Source organism: Bubalus kerabau, chromosome 3, assembly GCF_029407905.1.
Source record: "Bubalus kerabau isolate K-KA32 ecotype Philippines breed swamp buffalo chromosome 3, PCC_UOA_SB_1v2, whole genome shotgun sequence".
NCBI classification, from domain to species: Eukaryota; Metazoa; Chordata; class Mammalia; order Artiodactyla; family Bovidae; genus Bubalus; species Bubalus kerabau.
Genome location: NC_073626.1, coordinates 141,813,269 through 141,838,491, shown reverse-complemented (window position 1 = coordinate 141,838,491; position 25,223 = coordinate 141,813,269). Strand labels below are relative to the sequence as shown.

General features: G+C 37.3%; 1 protein-coding gene across 4 annotated transcripts in view; it reads left to right on the top strand.

The window, feature by feature from the left end:
• SATB2 (SATB homeobox 2) overlaps positions 1-25,223 on the top strand; it is a 203,489-nt gene that overhangs the window by 92,491 nt on the left and 85,775 nt on the right. For all 4 annotated transcript variants that reach the window (XM_055573034.1, XM_055573035.1, XM_055573033.1 and 1 more), the window contains one exon: positions 8,597-8,699. In XM_055573034.1, the coding sequence (XP_055429009.1) occupies positions 8,597-8,699 (103 nt within the window). The remainder of the gene's footprint in view (positions 1-8,596; positions 8,700-25,223) is intronic.

Here is a 25,223-nt window from a genome sequence, read left to right as displayed (position 1 = left end):
AAAATGATAGGTGACATCTCTTTTCTGGGATAGTCAAAAACAAACAAGTGAGTTTAAAATTTGTCTCAGGAAGCTAAAAGAAAATTTGTTTTTCTTAGTTGTATAATTTCTACTTAGCTATAATAAGTATTAATAATAATACCATAATGTTCTCTTGCAGTTGCCTTAGAGCAATTTCAAATTAGTTAGTAAACTTTGCAGTAAGTAATTCTGGTATATTTTGAGTTCTCTTATTTTATTAAAAAATAACTTCCAAATATAAGTGGCAGAGGTGTCAGAATGGCTGCAAATAAGGGATTTTAATCCCTTATTGGTGTTCTTTATATTTAAAATTTCATGATTGGTTACAAAGAAGCCCACAACTTTCAAAAATTTTTCTGTAGTTAGGAAGATGTGTTAAACCTTTCTGTTTATTTCAGTACATAATATTTTTCATAAATAGCTTTGTCTACAATCACTGTCTGTGCTGTTTATGGTTGTGAGTAAGCATCTGAGGGGGGCTGCCTCAGTTGCCCCTCATACACGTCTTCCTCCTTTCTTTCTCACAATCCCCCACTATGCAAAGTGAAGCATGTTTATTAAATGCAAAGTCAGTTTATTATTAGTCATTTAATATTGAGTGAGTGAGTGAAGTCGCTCAGTCGTGTCCGACTCTTTGCGACCCCATGGACTGTGGCCCGCCAGGCTCCTCTGTCCATGGGATTCTCCAGGCAAGAATACTGGAGTGGGTTGCCATTTCCTTCTCCAGGGTATTTAATATTAGTCTATTTAATTATATTTCTATTTAAATATATTTAATTATATTTTGATTTTAGTTGCTAAGTCATGTTCAACTCCAGGGACACCATGGACTGTAATCCACCATGCTTCTCTGTCCATGGGATTCCCCAAGCAAGAATACTGGAGTGGATTGCTGTTTCTTTTGCCAGGAAATGTTCCCAACCCAAGGACTGAGCCTGGGTCTCCTGAATTGCACATAGTCTCTGCACTGCAGGCAGTTTTCTTTACCAACTGAGTTACTAGGAAAGCCCTCTATTTAATTATAATATAAATATTAATATTTAATAAAACATAGTCCCATAGTTTGTGTTAAAAATAACAGCACACATATTTTTGGGTTATTCATATCAGTATTGCTTTATGTTAACATGAATACTCAGAAGTTGGTTGTATTCTGGATTGAAAAAGTAGACTCAGATCTTGTTCATTTGTCAAAAAAAAAAATTGGGTATTCTAAAAGTCCAATCGTATGGTTGCTCTCAAATGATTGGAAAACATAAAAGAGCAATGTAGACTACAAAATTATATACATATTTTTAAAGCAGTGAATGGAAATTAGATGTTTTTTGGCAGGGTGGTAGGTGGGAGAGATTTTAATCATTACTCATCCCATTTTGCAGCAACTGTATCTCATCAGGTCCAAGATGCTGTTGATTGTAAGATGCATCCCAATTTCAGTGATATTAAAGTAGTGTCATCCCTTGGTATCCTAGGACCCCCTTGCAGATACCCAGGTTCTCAGATCTTTAAATAACATGTATAAAATAATGTAGTATTTGCATATACCCAGTGCACATGCTCCTATATACTTTAAGTCATCTCTAGATTAAATGCTGTGTTCATAGTTGCACACTGCATGTGCTGCAGTATGCACAGGAAATTCAAGTTTTGCTTTTTGGAACATTCTGGAATTTGTTCCCCAATATTTTCAATCTATAGTTTGGATTCCTGGATGCAGAACCCATGGATACCGGGGGATGACTATATGATGAAATGTGGAAAATAAAAATTGTCTGTGCCCCAGGGCTGCTGGAGAACACTCTTCCTTGTAAAGTAAAAGTCATCATGTGCTTGCTCTACATTATCCCCTTTCAATTTTGTTTTAATGAATTGTTTTGATGTTTTAAATGTAAATTGACACCAACAAACATTAAGATGACCTTGTAGTATGTGTCTAGAGTATTCCAGTGAGGTCTAGTGATTCAGACAAAGGCAGTGAGGATACAGTAGTCTAATTTAGGGTTATAGAATGTTTATAGTTGAAACTGGACTAGTAGTACATAACATGATCTTTCATCTACAACATCCCCAAGAAATACCTCTTCTATTTTTAAAGCTCTCTCGGGTTGAATTATAAAGATTTGTATCAGTAGAGCTACTTTAAGGGTCAACTAAATGTAAAGAACTGCAGAGAATTCATATGAATGAAAGGTGCCACAAATTTGAAGAGACCTTTCTGGTGACTAAAGTTTCTCATTATATAGGAAACTTTTTATTTACTACCCAGTTCCTTTACTCAGTTCCTAGCTTAAACCTATTTTTTTTTTCCTGTGCTTTGTAGAGCTGGAAACTCATAATGATACAGGGAAGAGAACAAGCCTGACTGAATCTCAGGGTAGCCAACTCCTTTTTTTTTTTTCTATTATCTTTTAGTTATTATTATTATTTTAGTATATAAGTTTCAGATGAGAAGAATTTACTATTTGACATCTCTGTACTCTACAAAGTGATCACTGCCATAGGCCTAATTACCAAGCATTACCATACAGTTGAGCTCCTTCCCCAGTTTCAGCCACCCTGCAAGTCTCTTCCTCTCTGGTAACCACTAATCTGATATCTGTATCTCTGAGTTTGTTTTAATTTTGTTTGTTTTAATTTTTAGATTACATATGAGTGAAATCATATAGCATTTGTGTTTCTCTGATTTATTTCACTTAACATAATACCTGCAAGGTCCATTCATGTTTTTGCAAATGAGAGGATTTAATTCTTTTTTTATGACTGAGTAGTATTCTACTGTGTTGTATACCACATTTGCCAACTCCTCTTTTTTAAATATGTGTGAGCCCAACTCTAGTATAAGACCATCCTTGATGAAGCCAATAGAAGCCCTGATATTTATTTTCTTGCCACATCAGTTCAGTTCAGTAGCTTAGTTGTGTCCAACTCTTTGTGACCCCATGGACTGCAGTACACCAGGCCTTTCTGTCCATCACCAACTCCCGAAGTTCACCCAAACTCATATCCATTGAGTCAGTGATGCCATCCAACCATCTCATCTTCTGTTGTCCCCTTCTCCTCCCACCTTCAGTTTTTCTCAGCATCAGGGTCTTTTCCAATTAGTCAGTTCTTCACATCAGGTGGCCAAAGTATTGGAGTTTCATCTTCAACATCAGTCCTTCCAGTGAACACCCAGGGCTGATCTCCTTTAGGATGGACTGGTTGGATCTCCTTGCAGTCCAAGGGACTCTCAAGAGTCTTCTCCAACACCACAGTTCAAAAGCATCAATTCTTCAGCACTCAACTTTCCTTATAGACCAACTCTCACATCCATACATGACTACTGGAAAAACCATAGCCTTGATCAGATGGACTTTTGTTGGCAAGGTGCTTTTTAATATGCTGTCTAGGTTGGTCATAACTTTACTTCCAAGGAGTAAGTGTCTATTAATTTCATGGTTGCAGTCACCATCTGCGGTGATTTTGGAGCCCCCAAAAATAAAGTCTGACGCTGTTTCCACTGTTTCCCCATCTATTTGCCATGAAGTGATGGGACCGGATGCCATGATCTTAGTTTTCTGAATGTTGAGCTTTAAGCCAGCTTTTTCACTCTCCTCTTTCACTTTCATCAAGAGGCTCTTTAGTTCCTCTTCACTTTCTGCCATAAGGGTGGTGTCATCTGCATATCTGAGGTTATTGATATTTCTCCTGGCAATCTTGATTCCAGCTTTTGCTTCATCCAGCCCAGTGTTTCTCATGATGTACTCTACATATAAGTTAAATAAGCAGGGTGACAATATACAGCCTTGACGTACTTCTTTTCCTATTTTGAACCAGTCTGTTGTTCCATGTCCAGTTCTAACTGTTGCTTCCTGACCTGCATATAGGTTTCTCAAGAGGCAGGTCAGGTGGTCTGGTATTCCTGTCTCTTTCAGAATTTTCCACAGTTTCTTGTGATCCACACAGTCAAAGGATTTGGCATAGTCCATAAAGCAGAAATAGATGTTTTTCTGGAACTCTCTTGCTTTTTCGATGATCCAGCGGGTGTTGGCAATTTGATCTCTGGTTCCTCTGCCTTTTCTAAAGCCAGCTTGAACATCTGGTAGTTCACAGTTCATGTATTGCTGAAGCCTGGCTTGGAGAATTTTGAGCATTACTTTACTAGCGTGTGAGATGAGTGCAATTGTGCGGTAGTTTGAGCATTTTTTGGCATTGTCTTTCTTTGGGATTGGAATGAAAACTGACCTTTTCCAGTCCTGTGACCACTGCTGAGTTTTCCAAATTTGCTGGCATATTGAGTGCAGCACTTTCACAGCATCATCTTTTAGGATTTGAAATAGCTCAGCTGGAATTCCATCACCTCCACTAAATTTGTTCGTAGTGATGCTTCCTAAGGCCCACTGGACTTCACATTCCAGGATGTCTGGCTCTAGGTGAGTAATCACACCATCGTGATTATCTGAGTCATGAAGATCTTTCTTGTACAGTTCTTCTGTGTACTCTTGCCACCTCTTCTTAATATCTTCTGCTTCTGTTAGGTCCATACTATTTCTGTCTGTTATCGATCCCATCTTTGCATGAAATGTTCCCTTGGTATCTCTAATTTTCTTGAAGAGATCTCTAGTCTTTCCCATTCTATTATTTTCCTCTATTTCTTTGCACTGATCACTGAAGATGGCGTTCTTCTCTCTCCTTACTGTTCTTTGGAACTGTGCATTCAAATGGGTATATCTTTCCTTTTCTTCTTTCCTTTTCACATCTCTTCTTTTCACAGCTATTTGTAAGGCCTCCTCAGATAGCCATTTTGCTTTTTTGAATTTCTTTTTCTTGGGGATGGTCGGCTCCCTGTCTCCTGTACAATGTCACAAACCCCATCCATAGTTTCTCAGGCGCTCTGTCTATCTAATCTAGTCCCTTAAATCTATTTCTCACTTTCACAGTATAATCATAAGGGATTTGATTTAGGTCATACCTGAATGGTCTAGTGGTTTTCCCCTACTTTCTTCAATTTAAGTCTGAATTTGGCAATAAGGAGTTCATGATCTGAGCCAGAGTCAGCTCCTGGTCTTGTTTTTGCTGACTGTGTAGAGCTTCTCCAATTTTGGCTGCAAAGAATATGATCAATCTGATTTCAGTGTTGGCCATCTGGTGATGTCCACGTGTAGAGTCTTCTCTTGGGTTGTTGGAAGAGGGTGTTTGCTATGACAAGTGTATTCTCTTGGCAAAACTGTATTAGCCTTTGCCCTGTTTCATTCTGTACTCCAAGGCCAAATTTGCCTGTTACTCCAGGTGTTTCTTGACTTCCTACTTTTGCATTCCAGTCCCCTATAATGAAAAGGGCATCTTTTGGGGGTGTTAGTTCTAAAAGGTCTTGTAGGTCTTCATAGAACCGTTCAACTTCAGCTTCTTCAGCTTTACTGGTCGGGGCACAGACTTGGATTACCGGGATACTGAATGGTTTGCCTTGGAAACGAACAGAGATAATTCTGTCATTTTTGAGATTGCATCCAAGTACTGCATTTTGGACTATTTTGTTGACCATGATGGCTACTCCATTTCTTCTAAGGGATTCCTGCCCACAGTAGTAGATATAATGGTCATCTGAGTTAAATTCACCCATTCCGGTCCATTTTAGTTCACTGATTCCTAGAATGTTGATATTCACTCTTGCCATCTCCTGTTTGACCACTTCCAATTTGCCTTGATTCATGGACCTAACATTCCAGGTCCCTATGCAATATTGCTCTTTACTGCATCGGACCTTGCTTCTATCACCAGTCTCATCCACAACTGGGTGTTGTTTTTGCTTTGGCTCCATCCCTTCATTCTTTCTGGAGTTATTTCTCCACTGATCTCAAGTAGCATATTGGGCACCTAACTGACCTGGGGAGTTCATCTTTCAGTGTCCTATCTTTTGCCTTTTCATAGTGTTCATGGGGTTCTCAAGGCAAGAATGTTGAAGTGGTTTGCCATTCCCTTTTCCAGTGGACCACATTCTGTCAGACCTCTCCACCATGACCCATCCATCTTGGGTGGCCCTAGATGGCATGGCTTAGTTTCACTGAGTTAGACAAGGCTTGGTCTATGTGATCAGATTGACTAGTTTTCTGTGATTGTGGTTTCAGTTTGTCTGCCCTTTGATGCCCTCTCTGAGCGCCTACTGTCATAATGGGCTTTCTCTTACCTTGGACATGGGATATCTCTTCATGGCTGCTCCAGCAAAGCACAGCTGCTGCTCCTGACTTTGGACGTGGGTCATATCCTCTCAGCCAAATAGATTGACACTAGCCAGTAAGACAACAGTGTTAATGAAGATGCATCTAAAATAACAATAAAGTAGGGAGGCCAAGGAGTGGGAGAAATGTGCATTATTTGGGACCAGAGTGATATGGGTTGGTTTCCTGGTGTTATGGGCCAGGGAGAGTTGAGGGGCAGCTCCAGGCAGGAATTAAAACACTTCCCATTTTAATCAGCTTTCTAGGACACTTTGCAATAGAAGGTTTAGCTCTGACTACTGCCATAGCTGTATATCTTATGCCTTTCCAGAGGGTAAGATTCATACAAACCACAAAGAAAGATGACAAGTACATCTGTAATTATTCACATACACTAGAGCGGCTGGTGCATCTGTTATTAGACTGCTTTCATGTTAAATTTTTCATTATTATGACATTTCAGTTTGGCATTTTAAAATTTCATCTTTGTCCCTTTTCATCTGTTACATTTTGGTGCCTCAGATATCCCACATCAGAGCTGTGTTAGGCACAAGGGAGAAAAAAAAAAGAGACATAGTCAGTGTCCTCAAGGGTCTCACAGACTGGGACAGAGAGGAGAGCTCAGCCCAGAGAGGGAAGGAACTAGCCCAGCTAGCCAAGAGACTTCTATACTCCTTGTTAATAAGACACAAAGCAAAACCCTGCCTCAGGAAGATTAGGGTTCCATTGATCCTCTAAGGTAGCATGCAAGGCTCGGAAGTTCTGTGATACACTCAGGTGACTAGCTCTGTGTTTCCAGGGCTGTGTTCAGAGCCTCAGATTAAGAGAGTTCTCTTTACTATCTCCCCATAGAGAACAGAACTGTCATTTAGACATCAGCGACTGCAGGCAGGACAGCCATCTGCTGTAGAGAAAGAACCAAAGAGATTTCTGTAAATTGAATTAGGAATCCCCACTCCCCTCATCAGTACTGTGTAGTGATTAAAAAAGAGGGAGCCTGTGAGCTCAGAGAGGAAACTGTCTTATATGGGAATCTATGCAGGACTGTCTACTGGTGTTTGAACTTTCTGGTAAATAAGTTGCCAATGCCGTGATTTATTGTTATCCTTTTTATCTTGACTACTTTGTCAAAATGCTATTAGAAGTTCTATGATTTCCTTCAACTGCTTCATATCTGGGGAAACCTTTTGTAAGAAAGATGAGATTTCAAGGCAGGATATAAAGCCTTACATGGGTCATTTGGATTTCCTGACTTGTTTATGTCCATTTGCTTTTAGACAGAATTTGCAGAAATAAAATCTGTGTGCAAGACATACACATATACTATCACAGTCATTCAGGTATAAGTTAACATCTGCCACGAATGTTGGTCCAAGCATGCCATATTGACGGAAAACATATCTCTGTATGGAATTTAATTCAAGGTGTGCAGTTATAGGGCTTCCCTGGTGGCTCAGTGGTAAAGAAGCGTCCTGCCAATGTAGGAGACACGGGTTTGATCCCTGGGTCAGGAAGATTCCCTAGAGAAGGAAATGGCAACCCACTCCAGTATTCTTGCCTGGGAAATCCCATGGAGAGAGGAGTCTGGCGGGCTACAGTCCATGGGGTCACAAAAAGTCAGACACGACTTTGCGACTGTGCACACACGTGCAGTTCTAATTTCTAATTTTTCAGTGGTGAGTCAGGTTATGTTCCCCTTCTCTTTCCTTCTAACTGCAATTTCAAACAAATCAGCTAAGGGGTTGAGCTGAGGAGAGAAAGGAGTATGAAGAGCAAGAAGGAATCAGGTACTTTAGCACTCAGAAATTTTGATGCATTTTTGGTTGAAACATAGTACAAGTGTTATGTTTAGTTTCCCCTGCTCTAAAATAGCACTGTTAATTTTTTCATTTGGTGAATTTTCACACAAGTGCTAATCACACGTTTCTATAAATTATATTAATTTAACTTATTTCCCTAAATGTTGTTCTGCAGTGTGTAGCACGGATGTTCTCAGATTCTTGGCTGTGTAAGCTTGTTGCAGTTGGAAGCTGAACAGAAATATCTGAAAGGCATTATCTGGATTACAGATGCAGGAGCATCTGATCTCACCTTTTGCTGGGGTTCCTAAATCACAACTGTTCTTTGCCTTCGCAGTCTACATGTCCTGTCCCCTCTCTTTGACATTGTCCCCTGGTTGCTTTTTTGGAGAAAGCACTGTCATCTACAAGTTAAAGGGCTGGTAAATTTTGGTAATTGTGTTTAATAGTTTAGTTTGTAGGAGAATGACTTCTTCAAACTTAAAAGACAAAGGAGATTGGTATAGACTATAATGTCCCCTTTCTTGTCCCTAAAAAGGAATACTCATATCAAAAATAACTGTTTTTTTTTTTCCTTTGCAGAGTATGATTTCATCCATTGTAAATAGCACATATTATGCCAACGTGTCAGCAACCAAGTGCCAGGAGTTTGGGAGATGGTATAAAAAGTACAAGAAAATTAAAGGTAAATTGGCTTATATTTTTGAAGCTGATTTTCAGTTTTTTAGGTCAAGGAATTGTTGACTTTTGGAAATTTCTGCTGATTTAGATATAACTTTTTAATAAAAAATTTATATAATTTTTTCTAAAGGTAGGATTTTTAAAAAATTGAACTATAGTTGATTTACAATATTGTGTTCGTTTCAGATGTACAGCAAAGTGATTCAGTTTTTTTTCCAGATTCTTTTCCATTTTAGGTTATTAGGAAAAAGGATATTGAATATAGTTCCCTGGACTATATAGTAAATCCTTGTTATTTATTTTATATATAGTGGTATCTGACTGTTAATTCCATGCTCCTAATTTATCTCCCCTTCCCCTTTTGCCAATCATAAGTTTATTTTCTAAGTCTGTAAGTCTGTTTCTGTTTTGTAAATAGGTTCATTTGTATTATTATTGTTCTTTTAGATTCAACAAAAAAAACAATATCATATAATATTTGTTTTTCTCTGTTCTGACTTCACTCAGTATGGTGATCTCTAGGTCCATCCATGTTGCTGCAAATGGCAATATTTCATTCTTTTTTTGTGACTGAGTAATAATATTCTGTTGTATGTAAATATCATATCTTTATCTGTTCATTCATTGATGGACACTTACATTGCTTCCTTGTCTTGGCTGTTGTAAATAGTGCTGCTGTGAGCATTGGGGTACAAGAAAGGGTTCTCTTAATATTTTCATTAAGAGATCCAAACTGGCTCCCTTAAAACTAAGATGGCATTAAAACTAAATTCTTAGCATAATGTATGAAGTTTATAGTTTTCACAAGAGATGCATGTGAAGGCTGAAATCTTTAAAAATATTTTGAAGTGGTATGTTTTAGACAGGCATGTCTATTTTAAAAACTCAATCAATAAATCATTTTCATTAATTTATTAATGTAATTTAAAAGCAGTCATTCTAGGTTAAATTAGCACTTATAGTTTAAGTACCAATTAACAAACTGAAATGAATGTGTGGTATCAGGAAATCTTTGATCAGAAGTGGAGTTTTAATGTTGTGTTTATTTGGAGACAATTCCAAAATAGTGGTTAAAGCAAAGGGACTCTGTAGTCAGGAGAATTTGTATTCGGATCTTTGTCTTCTGTTTGCTAACTGTGTGAGTTTGAATAAATTATTTAACTCTACAAAGAATCAGTTTCCTGAAAATTGGAAGTAATAAAACTAAGTCTCTAACTAGCTACAAGGACTAAATACCTTAATACTGGCACAAAGTAATCTCTTAATCATTGTTACAGTATTTTAGTTGTTGTTTATTAATAGTAGTAGTTCTACTAGCAGAAATATATTATATATGGAATTATATCTGGTACTGAATATACAGTTCTCTTATCATCAGTATAATAAATGGCCTACTATTTAGGCCATCCAACCCTTTAAATACATCAATCATATTTGGCCTTTGCAAATTTGTCAATGTTGGAAAAATTCTGTTCTTCCCACCCCAATTCAAAGGCTATTCAATTCAAATGCTACCAGCCCCTGAGGAAATTGGGGGAATTTGAGGGAACAGAACAGATTGGTGTTTGAGGGTCCTTCTAGTCCATATTTTGCGTGACTATGACATCCTCTGTTGCGCTTTATTTGGGTATTCAGAGCCTTGCTAGTGGTTTACTGCCCCTGTGGAGAGGGTTAAATGGCAATTTATGGTGGACAGGTAAAAGTAAAGGAAGAATTTGTTTGTTTTTATTACCCTGCAAGTTTTCTCTAGGGAAACAGTATCAAAGTAATGCCTCTTTTGTGCTGTTTTTGGGAGTTTGTTTACAAGGTTACCTTTTGAAGAAATGAACTTTATTCTCATTGGTGGCACATTTCTGATTTCAAAGGAATGAGAGCATTTTATGCTAAATATATAATTTGTAAGGAAAGTCAAGAGGTTGAACTACCCAGTAGAAATTAAGTTCACTGAAAATTCAATTAAGATCCATTCCTTTTCAACATATTCTAAAATTCTTTAGACTTTCTCGTCTCTGGTTTGGGGACTTGCTTTAGAATGTTACTAATATTAACTCTTGTACAGGATAAGATGAATAACTTCTCATTCTAAGACATGATTGTGTAGTTCGGAAGTGTTTCTTTTCTGTAAGTGTTGTCTCCAAGTTTTTCCTTTAAAATCAGATTGTTAAAGTGTTTGAACAATATCCTCTTTGACTAAAAAAATCAAAAGAATCATACTGCTTCAAGGTCATTTGTTAGATCTCATTTACTTGCTATTATAAGAAAAAGGAAGAGAATGTACGCACTCTTTTAATAGTCTGGAGTATAATTCTAAATTCAGAAAGACTGGAAATTTCACTGTAGTGTTCTCAGAATTGCCACCGCAGAATCTGTGTGTGTGCGTGTGTGTGAGTCTGTGGTATGTGTATATGTCTGTTCACATACATATTAACACTTACGTCATCTACTTTTCTCATTTCTTTCTTAGAGATTCAGTTCTTCAAGCTCTGTTTTTTTCCTTCAAGATAGTAAATGCACAGTTAATTCTTTAAGTGCCATAAAAGCAGACTGAGACCTTGATTTCAGGAGGTCAAGGATCCACACCTGGAGAGGCGGCCAGACACTATGTACACATACTATTCAAAGAGATGGCGCTAGTCATTGCTGTTGAAAAGTGTGTGTGTGCATGTGTGTGTGTCAGTAGGAGGAGAAAAGGGAAGGTTAAGGTATGTGTGAAGTAAACACAAGCTGCCGTAAAACAGTTCAAGTGGTGTTGATTCATCAACCAAGGGAGTGGGAGGAAAAACAAAGAATTCATGACAGGTAGAATGGTGTGCAGAAAATAAACACTCCAGAGAAGTGCATTTTATTAACCTTCAACCTTCAGAGAAAAGGAAGTGTTGGACCTATACAGGAACATTTCCATTGATAGAAGCTTTATGCTATGAATAGATGTCACTGTGGGGGTTCCTATCTAGTAGAACCCATTACTCATGAGAAAGCAGTGATTTTGTTTGTGAAATTTCTATTTGTGTCCATCCATTTTCAAAATGAAAAAACAAAACAAAACAAAAAAACAAACCTGGAATTTCAAGCCTGGAAATAAAGTAGCAAAACCAGAATTCTACTTGAGACTCTTTCTTTGCTTAGTAGCTCAGCCACGTCTGACTCTTTCGTGACCCCATGAACTGTAGCCCGCCATGCTCCTCTGTCCGTGGGGATTCTCCAAGCAAGAATGCTGGAGTGGGTTGCCATGCCCTCCTCCTCCTCAGAACCCAGAAATCAGTGTTCTCTGTCTTTTATTGTCTCCCCACCCCTGCCTTTTTCCACCCCATAGTTACCAGCTTCCATGTATCATTGCTGATACTCAGTGTAGAAGAAAATCTGATGCTAACTTACTGATGGCTCAAACCAAATGCACTCTACATTGTTAAATATGTTTCCTATTATCTTCTAATGTCTGTTTTAATAAAACAGTGGGAACTAAATGGTTGCTTCTTAATCAAAACCATGATTTCCTAAACATAAGCTATGTGATTCTGTTACAAATTGCCACATATAGATCTTGTAGGTCAAAATTTTTTTCTCTTCTCATAGAAGTAAATAAACAGTAAAATAATTATATACTTTGAAAGATCAAAGTAAATATGACTAAAACCTGGCAAAAATAAAAGTCTACTGAAAGGATTTGAAAAAAAAAAAAGATCAGATTGCAAATTCTATAGTTAATGCTTAAATAAATATGAGAAAAATGAATAATCAATAATTTGATATCATTAAAAACAGATGTGAAGACTATATACAAATAGAATTGTCTAAATTTTGAAGTAAACATTTTAATGTGCATTTTTTGAATTTGTTGTTATTATAGCTAAACGTTTACACTTACTCTTTAAAACGTCCTAAGTTGGTTTGGCTTAGCATGTTAACTTTATTTTCCTCAGTGATCATAGCAAAGCACATTCTGTTTACCTTTTTCCTTTAATTTCAAAGACAATCATAGTTGACATAGACGTATTTGAGTTAACATTAGTGTTAATTTAGGATAGATGGGAGACAGTTTGTATACTATGGTTTTAAAGATCAGAACTATGAACCTACTCCCCAGGGGTTTTTGATATTGAAGAAAATGAAGTGGGTGAATGGCATAGTTGGTTGGTTTAGATGGCATTTTTTTTTATTGCTGTTCATCTCATACTATAATTGCTTCTGGCGTAGTTTCTACAATGTATAGCTCATATAAACTCCCAGGTTTAAGGGAAAAAAAAGTATACTTTGTGGAAAAACAAAGCAAAACAAAAAGAGCAATATTAACAGTTGTTTATGCAGGAATCTTAGTGTTGGACACAAGATTAATCCACAGGGACCTAGAAGCATTCATGCCATTAATTATTCTCAAGAATTCTAGGGGTTGTATGAGATTTACCTATGAATTTTTCTTTCTTAAGTGCTACACGTTTTATTAAAACACTTAATTTTTTAACCTAAGTCATCTTATGTATTAAATCTATTTAGACATAAACTTGCCCCATCATTTTTATGAAGCTAAGTGACAATTTTGTGCAATACTATTAGAAATTATGTTATTCTGGCAATCTGCTTTCACAGGGGAGCTTATAAGAATAAGAAAGTATGTTAACAAAGAAGGGATGATATATTTTAAATGTTCCCTAATTAAAAACTAATAAGTTAAAAGAAAATAACTTTATATTTAAAATGTTTTCCATCTGGCACCAAAAGCAAAGTGAACTATCATTTTTGGTCAGGTCAATCTCAAGTATTTAATATGTCACAAGAATTAAGGGGTCATTGAAAGTTTACACAAATCTAGTGGATCTCACAAAATTGTTTGTGTCATAAAATAATACCACTAGAATGAGCAGACCTAAGCAAACCCCATACTTTGGCCAGAAAGCAAAATTATCCCCATCACTTTCCTTTTCTCAATCATTGCTCAAGAACCCCTGATTGCTAGTTGTCTTCATTTTATTTGTTTATTTGAACTTATTTTGCAAAATATTAAAAAGCTGGGAGAAATGAGGATTTTTAAAAACCAGTGTTACTTCCTCAAGCCTGGTTTATTCTAGTAATCAGTATTTTATCTGACCCTGTCTGATCTAGTCTTGCAAGATCAAACGTCCAGGCCAGCAAGCAGACGGTAAACAAAGCCCGGGAAGGGTTTCAGTAAACACAAAGATTAGATGTTGAATGAAAATTAAACTCCTTGAACTAGTCCTCTGTACTAAAGTGGTTAAGTGGGTTGTGATTAAAAGAAATAAGTAATTATGATCATTATAGCTGAAATGATATAATGTTACCACATTTAAAGCACCTCTTGTACCCAAAAATGATTGTGTCATTTACAAAGTGGCGCCTCGAAGTTGAATAGAGAAATGAGTGTCCTCTGACCTGGTTCCACAAGGCAGTCCTTGCTTAGCCTTGGTGGTCAGGACAATGCCTTTAATCAACTGCCGGTACTTCTCCCTCTGCTGTTGTTTAGCTCTGATGAGGTCAAAGTAACTTAACTTTCGTCTACCTAATTCTTCTGAGTCATGAAAGAAATTTGCTTTCAGTTTTGAATCTAAATTAAGGTGTTTGGCAAGGAAGTTTGTCTGCCCTCTGCCTATAGTGTACCTTGTGTAAAATAATAACAACATCAAATCCTTGAATTTCATATGAATATTAGATTCACTGACATAGAAACATCACTTCCACAAACAAGCACTTTCCATCTTACGAGTTTTCCAATATTTGTAAGAGCCTTGTGCATTTACACTGGTTATCACTGATGTGCATTCATTGATCACCTTACCCTTGCTGACCTTCAGACTAGGAGCTTATCCGTAGTACCTAACCTCAGATGTGGACTCATTTCTTAATTGGATTTTAAGACGCTTATTCTAGCTATACTGGTAACTGTTTCTTTAGCCTGGATGTATTTATTCATAAATGTTTAAAGAATGAAAACAATCATTTGTCAACAATGTGGTTTGTAGATGAAACAAACTTGCTATCTTCTCATACTTATACTACTTATAAGCCGTTTGGGTAATAGCCACCACTGGTGGCTCAGACAGTAAAGAATCCTCCTTCAATGTGGGAGGCCTGGGTTTGATCCCTGGTTTGGGAAGCTCTCCTGGAGGAGCTCATGGCAACCCACTTCAGTATTTTTGCCTGGAGAATTCTATGGACAGGGGAGTCCATGGAGTTGCAAAGAGTTGGACACGACTGAGTGACTAGGCACAAGTACAGCATAAGCCATTTAAAAACATGTGTTAAAAAAGAATGAAAAGGGAAAAAGGACCTACTTTTCTAATCTCTTCGTTTTTTTCATCCATGAAAGTGAAAGTGAAAGTGAAGTCGCTCAGTCGTGTCTGACTCTTTGCGACCCTGTGGACTGTAGCCTACCAGGCTCCTCCCTCCATGGGATTTTCTAGGCAAGAGTACTGGAGTGGGTTGCCATTTCCTTCTCCAGGGGATCTTCCCAACTCAGGAATCAAACCCTGGTCTCCCGCATTGAGGGCAGACGCTTTAACCTCTGAGCTACCAGGGAAGTTTGAAAGAATTATAAGACATGGTTTCTGGTTTTTAAAAGCCTGTGTTCTCTATGAAATAGTTAATAATATAACATCTTTTATTATGATTCAGAAAGACATCAACTACCTCACAGGATTATAAGTAGGGATCATTATATAGTCCTCCTTTGCAAGAAAGTTACAGTCACAATGAGATGATTAATTTTGATTAAATGTTTAGTGAATGTCTCTACTATAGCCCATATTCAGTGCTAGAAGCAGAGAGACATTCAGAAACACGTAAGATACAGTTCCTACCTCTAGTTGTGTTGCCTCATCCTAGCAGGGAGGAGACCCTATAAGTGTATCTGGCAAATATATAGCAGTGATATAAACTAGTGCAGTGGTAACACAGAAGAAGGTCTATAAATTATACCTGCTGGGTGTCAGGTTTGGTTGGGAGTGAGGGATAATTAAAAAAGAAGTAGCACATGAGTTAAACCTTAGGACAAATAGAGCTTTTCTCTGAGAGGACAAGGAGAAGGAAGAACCAGAAAGCTGCAAGTTCATCAGCAGAGGTGCACAGGTGCAGAAGAGCATAATGTAATAGGAAAATTTGGGTGGTTGTCCAGTGTCTCTGTCATGATACTGTGAATATAACATGCCCAGAATGGCTAAGATTTTTGACTGATGAAAAGGAAAAGATAGAGCATGGCTGGATGTGGGACTGATGGTGGGACCAAACATTGGTGAAAGAGCAAAAATGTTTGGGACTTGGCTGTGAGAAGCTTTTGTGTTATAGTAATGCAAAATAAAGTTGGAAAGCTAGTGAACACATCTTAGGGCACTCTGAAAGCCCAGTTGAGACATTCTGAGAATCATTGAAAGTTTTTCAGCAATGAAGTGAAATAATGATAATGACAGTTAAAAAAAATCTTCTAGAAGCCATCTGAAACCATTGTATGGATGTGAGTGTGTACGGCAGGAGGGGAGGCAAATGAGAGGAAGAGGGGTGGTGTGCACACTCTGGAGAATACAGGCAAGCGAGAATCTACTTCAATAATACATGGAAGTGAAGATGGTGAGGGAGGTGGGGCTTTGGCTTTGGTGGCAGGAATGGGAAAAAGAGAGGTGACTGATGCAGTATGTGAGTGGGAAGAGAAAGGAAAATCAAAGTAGAGTCCAAGGTTGTGAACTTAAGTGACTCTGGGATGGTTTTGACAGAAACGTATTGATATAAACTGAGAGGAAGTTGCTGGTGCTTTGGAGAGTTGGTGAACTAGTGAGAAATATCCACTGGGCTGTTCAAGGTGCGGAGCAAGCTTACCAAAAGACAGGACTAGAGAATAGATTCTGTAGCCAATTTTTTGGATATACTAGTTACAGTGATACCAAAGGAGGATTCTCTGAAGGAGAAAGTTAGAACAAGCAGGGATTGGAAGCTTTGAGGCATAAAAGGGCCAGGGGTTAGAAGACATGATTAGATAGAAAGTGAGGTTTCATGGAAGTCAAGGGAAGGTGGGTTACCAGCGGAGAAATGTTATCAAGGGGGACAGGGGCAAGAGAAGGAGAAGAGGAGATTGGAAGCCCTTGTTGTTGTTTAGTCACTTAGTCGTGTCCAACTCTTTTGTGACCCCCATGGACTGTAGCCCTCCAGCCTCCTCTGTCCATGGAATTCTTCAGGCAAGAGTACTGGAGTGGGTTGCCATTTTCTTCTCCAGGACATCTTTTCAATACAGGGATTGAACTTATGTCTCTTGCATCTCCTGCATTGGCAGGTAGATCCTTTACCATTGAGCTACCTAGGAAGCCCCTGGAAGCTCTTAGCTTTGGCAAAAAAGGGACCATAATGACATTGGAGGGCGCTGTTTCCTTGTCATGAATACAAAGAGAAGTTATATACATCAGAGATGGAAGGTTATAAGGAAGTGAGGGCGTAGATAGTGACTGAGTGATGAAAGGATGTAAGAGCAGCTAACTGCAGCATCAGGCCTGAGGGCAACACACACTTCCACCCCCAGCCTGATACTAAGGAGAAAGGATGGAGCCAGAGGAGGCCATTATGTCCTGATTATCTAGCAGTGAGGGAGAGAATGGCTGGGACAGGGGCTAGGTGGGGAACTCTGAAATGGGCTCTGGACCAAATATGTTTGAGAAACAGAGAGAAACAAGGAGTTGAATTGGGATGATGTGGTTAAAGGTTGTGGTTCTGGTCTCTTTAGTTGTTAGCTTTTCCTTTCACAAACTTTAGATTTTTCATAGTTTCAGATTTCCATTTGTCTTGCCAAGAAACAAAAGGTAAAACAAAGATAGATCCGATGGTGCCTGATGAAGATACCACAGAGTTGTGAAATGAGAGCTATTGTATGCCGACTAGCAAATATCCAGATTTAAAATCTGTTATGAGTGTGGTGACATCCTTTTATTTTGGGGGAACCAGTAGGTTGAAGTCAGAATTCTCTTGGTCTCTTGATTGAGTAAATGAAAAGTATTATTTGTGTTTCCTCAGATGATTTACAGAGTTAAAACGGAAAAGCACTTAGGTTTGCAAGGTGCTCGAATGAAGCTCTTACATACAGAGTGCTAGGACCACCACTGTCTATGGTAGATAGTTGTTGGACTCACTGTTTGACTGGTTCTTACCCTGTGCAAGAATTTGAGATTATCTGACCTTGAACTTCTGAACTCCCATAGGAATGGACATAAATCTAGAATCATCTGGAATACAAGTCAGGCTATGAGTTCTAACACTTGTCCTTTCAAGCTGTCACCTTCTAAGTTCCATGTTAGTAGTAAGTTCGATTCTTGAATAGTCTCCCTATTAGACCAAAAATTCCGTGAAAGAACATCTGTAGGACTCATCCATTTTGTTACCTTCTCCAAGCGCTGTGAACATAGGACTTTGAATATTGTAGATACTTAGTAAATATTAATAGAATTTAATTTAATATAGATGAATTTATTTGAACATACACACTTAGAACAGTTTTATTTTTGCACATGTTATATTGTGACTAATCTTATTTGCTATTGGATGTCTCAATTGAGAGAAAAAAGAAAATTTTTGCTTGTTTAATTCATATTACAAATATCCTTAGCAAATTAGTTATCAGTTAAACTCATTCTCTTTTTCTGTTAATTACTTTTTGAGCTAAAGATTTAACAACTGTTAATTAATTCCACTGAAAGAGACAGTAACACCTTTATTAAATAAAAATTAGAGACCATTTATGTAGCCTAAGAAAAACATCCCTTGGAGGTATTTCCAGCTAGTTTATTGAATAGTTTACTAAAAATAACAGCCCCAAACATTTAAGTCCTATGAAGTCAAAGAGAATGGCCAATGGAAAAGAATGAATTATGGGTTGATAGTTTCTTTGATTAACATTTCCTTAATAGGTTAAAGAAAAGAATTAATCCACATAGAATACTCCTGAACAATACTGTTGAGTTTCTAAAATGTGATTTTTTAAATCATATGTCAATTTACCCCTGAAATTATGGTTGCAGATTAAAACAAAGAGTGAAAATCAAGATATGATTAGATATAGGTAACTTTAACCTATTCAGAAAGCTGTAGGAATATTTGAAATGACCAGTGTTATCCAATTATGATAAAGCATCATTTGACACCAAAAGGGACAATAGTGTTCTGATGCAGTAAAGGTGGACAGTGCTCACTTTTTCCATGGAACATAATGGGTCCTATATGACCTTTTATTGTCAAAACACAAAGGTGTTCAGATTCAAGTTGCTTTATGGGAGATATATATTTTTTGTGGATCTTAGTATGATGGAAAGAGGAAGTTGATAATAAGGGGAAAATATACCTAAGAAAACCAATCATTTGGGGTATTATCACAATGCTGGCTGGTACACTTTGCTTATGGGCTGGAAGCATTTTCCTTCCAAGCCTTGTTTTATTAGGAGTTAACAAGTTGGCTCTGAATATCTTGCTCTAGGCAGAGACTTTGCAAGCGAATTCTCAATCCAGAGACAGATTCTCTTTAACAAATTTAGAGGGGAAAAAAAAATCTTTAGGTTTCATAGTCCTAAAAGACTTAGCTTTTTTTTTTTTTTTTTTTGCCCTTCAGCCCTTTCAAACTCCTAATATTTTCTTTAATTATATTTAGTGAACTCTTCTGGTTATAGTTTTGTTTTTAATTTCCAGTGGTGTGGGATTTATATCTGGTATATATGAAATATTGGCTTTAGCTCTTGAAATTGTGTCTATTTTTGTGTTAACAAAAAAGCAGTTTTTATATAACAAATCGACTTTGGACCTACAGTTATTGACTAAGACAGAATAAATCAGAAGTATTTTCAGTGATTGGGCATGTTCAGTATTGGCAGACATGATGCTGTTCTGGTTTGTCCGGAAAATTAGTGTTATGTTTACATTAAAAAAAATTAACTCAGTGAAAGACTTTGGGTGGACAGTAGGTCTTTTTACTGTTGATGTGTAGCCCAGTTCACAGAGAGGAGTCTAAATAAATATCAGGTTGAATCAGATGTAATTGCCATTTACATAGGTTAAAATTGTATGTCACCAATTTCATATAGTAGTTCATTCATGTGAATTTGTTGTGATTTCCTGAGATTCTCAAGTTATTACCATGTTATATGAGTGTGCATACCCCATTTTATTTTTTGTTTCAAATGAATACTTCATATTTACAGAGCTTAAAAAGAGTTCTTGCAAAAGCTCTCAGTTGTGTGATTCATGTGTCATCAGTCAGGAGGGAATCCATACTGATGGCACTCATTTGGGGATAAAGCTTTTTGGCAGCAACAAAAGTAAAAGAATGGGAGGATTCATGAAAATAAATATAGTGAGTGCAAATTTATATTGCAGATGACTAGAATGAATTGCTAATAACAACAAAATAGGGATTAAAGAAGCTATGTTTTATCATCAAATAGAAATGCATCTTATATCATAGGCAGTTGCTACAGGTCCATCTCTGTGTACCAAGCTGTTAAACTGTCTGAAGCAAATCTATAGACGGAGCTCTTTCAAGCTAGTATTATTCAGTGCTATATCTGTAGGGGCTGTCATCATAACTGTATGTGTTGTTGTTTGTCGCTAAGTCATGTCTGACTCTTTGTGACATGCCAGACCTCCCTGTCCCTCACCAGCTCCTGGAGTTCCCCCAAGTTCATGTCCATTGAATTGGTGATGCTATCCAACCATCTTATCCTCTGCTACCCTCTTCTCCTTTTGTCTTCAGTCTTTTCCAGCATCAGGGTCTTTTCCAGTGCATTGGCTGTTCATATCAGGTGGCCAAAGTATTGAAGCTTCAGCTTCAGCATGAGTCCCTTCAATGAATATTCAGGGTTGATTTCCTTTAGGATTGACTGGTTTGATCTCCTTGCTGTCCAAGGGACTCACAAGGACCTGATACATAGTAGCTGACTAATAAATAAGTACAAAGTAGTTAATAAATGCTATCCAATGAATTAAAACAATTAAAAAGCAAATGTGAATAATCCTATTTTAGTGATTAGCTCATGCAGTTGGGAAAAATCAGTAATTTCCTCACCGTTCAGAACCGACTGGCTTCTGCAGTCTGTTGCATCAGGAAGGTTTACAGGGCACAGAGTGTAGCCTACAGGGAGAGCCCCTACCATTCAGATAACTCAGCCACTCATCATGTCACCTCTGCATGTATGGACCGCATGCACACCTGCACACACATGTACAGACAGAAAGCAGGACTTGTCTGTTGGAAAGTTGATAAGTCCTGACTCAAACCCTAAAATGAATAGCAGCCACGTGCCCCAACTTGGGAAGTTTAACATAAGCAGTGGGACACAGGCTTTAAGGTCCTAAAGACATAGGTTTGAGTTCTGTTACTTGCTTTATTTAATAAATTTATGTTTTCTTTTTTTTTCCACTGATCTTCAACTTCTTCAATAAAGTGGCATAATAATATCTATGTGATGTAATTCTTATGTGAGAATTAAATGACAGTGATGTGTTAAGGGTTAGCTCAGTACCTCAACTACTATATAAATGATAGAAGGCTTGAAGTTATCTGCAGTACACTAAGAATAAAAATATTTTTCTCTAAAGGAAATACAACAAAAGTACTTGTGAAGCATTTAGTCCCTGAGAACTTCACTTTGAGTTATGCAGAAAAAGAGGAAAAACTAACAAACAAACATTAGTTTTTACTGGCCCTGTGATTTGTTTATTATGCTTATAAGACCAAAGCCAGTAACTCTAATCATTTTAATTTTTGCTAAATATTTGTCTACATTTGGACTACTATTTGACCTTGAACAAGTTATCTAACTTCTCTGGTATTAGACAGGATCATTATCTTTAAAATTAGGATACAAGGTTTGGGGGTTAGGGTTGAGGGAGCAAGGATCTTGGGGTGGAGGTTTGGAAATCCACAGCAGTGGTATGCTCAAGAATATCTTTTCCCTATGCTCAAGATGTGAGTACCAATTCCAAACTATTGATTACCAAGAGTGCCACATGGTCAGCCTTTGTCTAACCTTGTAGAATTGCTTCTAGAGTACTTTTTGAGGCTGAAGGAGTCACAGAGAAATGAATTATTCTTCACTCCTCCCACCCAAATTTTTATTTGGCTGTACTCTTCTATCCAGGGTTTCCAGGATTTGTTCTGGTGAATACTTAGAGTGTTAGCTTATTATGGAATCCATTAGCACTCATTCTTGCTAATCTGTTTACATTTGCATAAGCATCTTAATGGTTTAAGGAAAAATCCATAGGCCAGAAATTCCAGAAATTTCTCATTGCAAAGCCTTTTACCCAATTCATTGCTTTCTACTCATTATAACTATGGACAAAACCCTAGGGCTTCTTTCTCAAAGGCAATTTTGTTAAGGTTTGCATTGAAACACTTGGTTCATGTTTCTGGAAAAAATTATCAGTCTTTTAAGCAGTGTTGACAGATAAACTTGCAAGAGCAATACTACAACTGCTGTTATTACCAGTGTATAAACTACTAAACTACTATTGTTGCATTGGGGAGTTTCCCAAAGAGAGATATCTTGAGTTAAGTCTTAATTTTTGCCAAGGAGTCAAAAAACAGAAGCAGATATTGCCAGGGAATTGCTTTGAAAATCCTAGCAACAATACTCTTTAATATGCTATTAGATGAGTAACCTGGAAGGTTGCTTTAAAACCAGTTTATGGGTAATCTTTCTCATTTTGCAGGTCATCCCCAAATCCCCCAGCTAGTTAGAACTTAGGCTGTAAAAATCCCAGTTTGCTCTTCTTTGCACCTATCCTGTGCCATCTTGCTTTGATTAGCAGATAACTCTATGTATATGGCTTCACCCTTTGCTCATAAATCCTCTTCAGAAAGTATACTTTGGGGCATAAAGTCACTTGAGTATATTTTGAGTACTGAAATTTTTCTGGATTTACTTTTTTATAGCATCTATAGCGGATAGAAGTAATAAAAACAATGAATCTAACAGAGAAGCAATAGGCTGAAGAAAAAAAAGCTATTGTGTGTGTTTGTGTGTTTCTTTTGCATGCATGCTCTTGCTTGGTCGTGTCGTGTCAAGTTCTTTGTCACCCTTTGGATTGTAGCCTGCCAGGGTTCTCCATCCATGGGATTTTCCAGGCAAGAATACTGAGTGGGTTGCCATTTCCTCCTCTAGGGGATCTTCCTGACCCAGGGATCAAACCCACATCTCCTGATCTCCTGCATTGCAGGCGAATTCTTTACTGCTGAGTCATCCAGGAAGCCCCTATGTTTCTTTTAGTTCTCTCTGTGTGTAAAACAACAAAGATTTACTATATAGTACAGGGAACTATATTCAACATCATGTAATTAACTATAATGGAAAATAATTGGAAAAATAATATAGATATATACACATGTATGTATAAGTGAATCACTTTGTTGTATGCTTGAAACCAATACAATATTGTAAATCAACTATTCTTCAGTTGGGGCTTCCCTGGTGGCTCAGATGGTAAAGAGTGTGCCTGCAATGCTGGAGAGCCGGGTTCGATCACTGGGTTGGGAAGATCCCCTGACGAAGGAAATGGCATCCCATTCCAGTGTTCTTGTCTGGAAAATCCCATGGACAGAGAAGCCTGGTGGGCTACAGTCCATGGGGTCACAAAGACTCAGACATGACTATCACTTTCATTCTTCAATTAGAAAAAAATACTGTAGGACCCTTTTCTTCTTTTTTATGGTTAATGTGAATGTAACTTGTATATAGTTAAAGCATGTTTTATTCCTTAAGTTTTCTTTCCATTTTTTATTTATAGTAATTTTTGAAACTTAAAGCTGTATTTATATAGTATTCCTATAAATTTAATTTCCAGAGTTGGGAGGTTGTCATTTTATTTCCCATCTATTCTGCTGTCTCCTAATTTGAAAGTCAAGATATGAACTATTAAGCCTCATTTGGAGAAGCTAAATCTAACACATTCCTTCATGTGCTTTGAAGCATATGATTCTAAATTGACAATGAATTCTTTTAAGCTATAGTGATTTGTTTTAAAAAGCAATATGATATAACATGCCATTGTTACTTAAACCAAAGGAAAAGTTGCAGTTCTTCACATGACCCTTGAAAAACAGCAGACACTGGTCAGAATGTCCTAATCAGGTCAGAATGGTCAGAATGTCCTAATCAGGTCAGAATGGTCAGAATGTCCTAATTTTGAAATGGCAAAGCTAATCTGTTAATCATAATTATATAGACATTTTCTGAAATGTACAGTAACATTTAAACAAAGACCTTTCATGTAGATACTGATCATCTAAAATTTACCCTTACAATTCTAAGATAATGATATTTTCCCTACAGTAAAACTAAGATCCAGAGAAATCTCCAACTTGCTCAAAAGGAGGTCTCAGAGCTAGTAAGAATTAGAATGTAGATTTGAGTGCAGTTTTCTAATATCAGGTCCAATCAATGCTTCTTCAGTATAATATGATCATCAACAAAAACTAAATATACATCATAGAGAAGAAAATTCAAAATGTTTTGATACATTTATAATACAGTGAGGGCTTTTCTGGTGGTTCAGACTGTAAAGAATCTGCCTATAATGCAGGAGACCTGGGTTTGATCCCTGGATCGAGAAGATCCTCTGGAGAAGGGAATGGTTACCCACTTCAGTATTCTTGTCTGGAGAATTCCATGGACAGAGGAGCCTGGCGGGCTATAGTCCACAGGGTCACAAAGAGTCAGACACGATTAATACTTACCACTTAACCAGCTTTAATAATATAGTGACAGTTCAGTAAGATTGAATCCTTAATGTCATTAGGGTTTAGAGAAAAAAAAAGAAATATGACAGTTATAAATGTCTTGCATAATCTCAAAAGACAACAACATAAAAGCCCGGACAATACAGAATAGGATTCTCAAATTTCAGAATACATGAAAATCACCTGGCAGCTATATCTTATATACTCTCAAAAGACAGTAAGTAAAAGCAAAAATGATATAGGCATTGATTCTCAAACTTTATGTAAGAATTGGAAATTTGGTATACATAAAAACTCGAAGAGATTCTGAATTTGTATTTCTAACAGTTTCCATGAAATATAAATTTTGATGTTTCATAGGACCGTATTTTTAATGTCTTTGACACAGACCTGAAATGTGCAATGTACATCCATGTGTGTACATATGTCAGTACACACACAGACAGACACACAAACAAGGTGGATATTAACAGTAATGATAAACACTACATAGTGCCAGATACTGTTCTAAGTGTTGACATATATTAATTCATTTAATCTGCACAATAATCCTTCAAGGTAGGCATACTTTTTAATCCACGTTGAATGTCCTAAGGCACAAGGAAGTTAAGTAACCTATCCATGGTCACATATCTACCAAATGGGCAAGCTGAGATTTAAGCCCTGGCAGTCTGGCTTAGAAATCTCTGCTGTTAACTTTTATGCCATACATCTTTCCCCATAGCTGAAAACATATTTACCCCGGGCTGCAATAAAGACATTATAATAAAAAACTAAGTGCCAGATAGGAATATGACAAGATTTACATATAGACATATA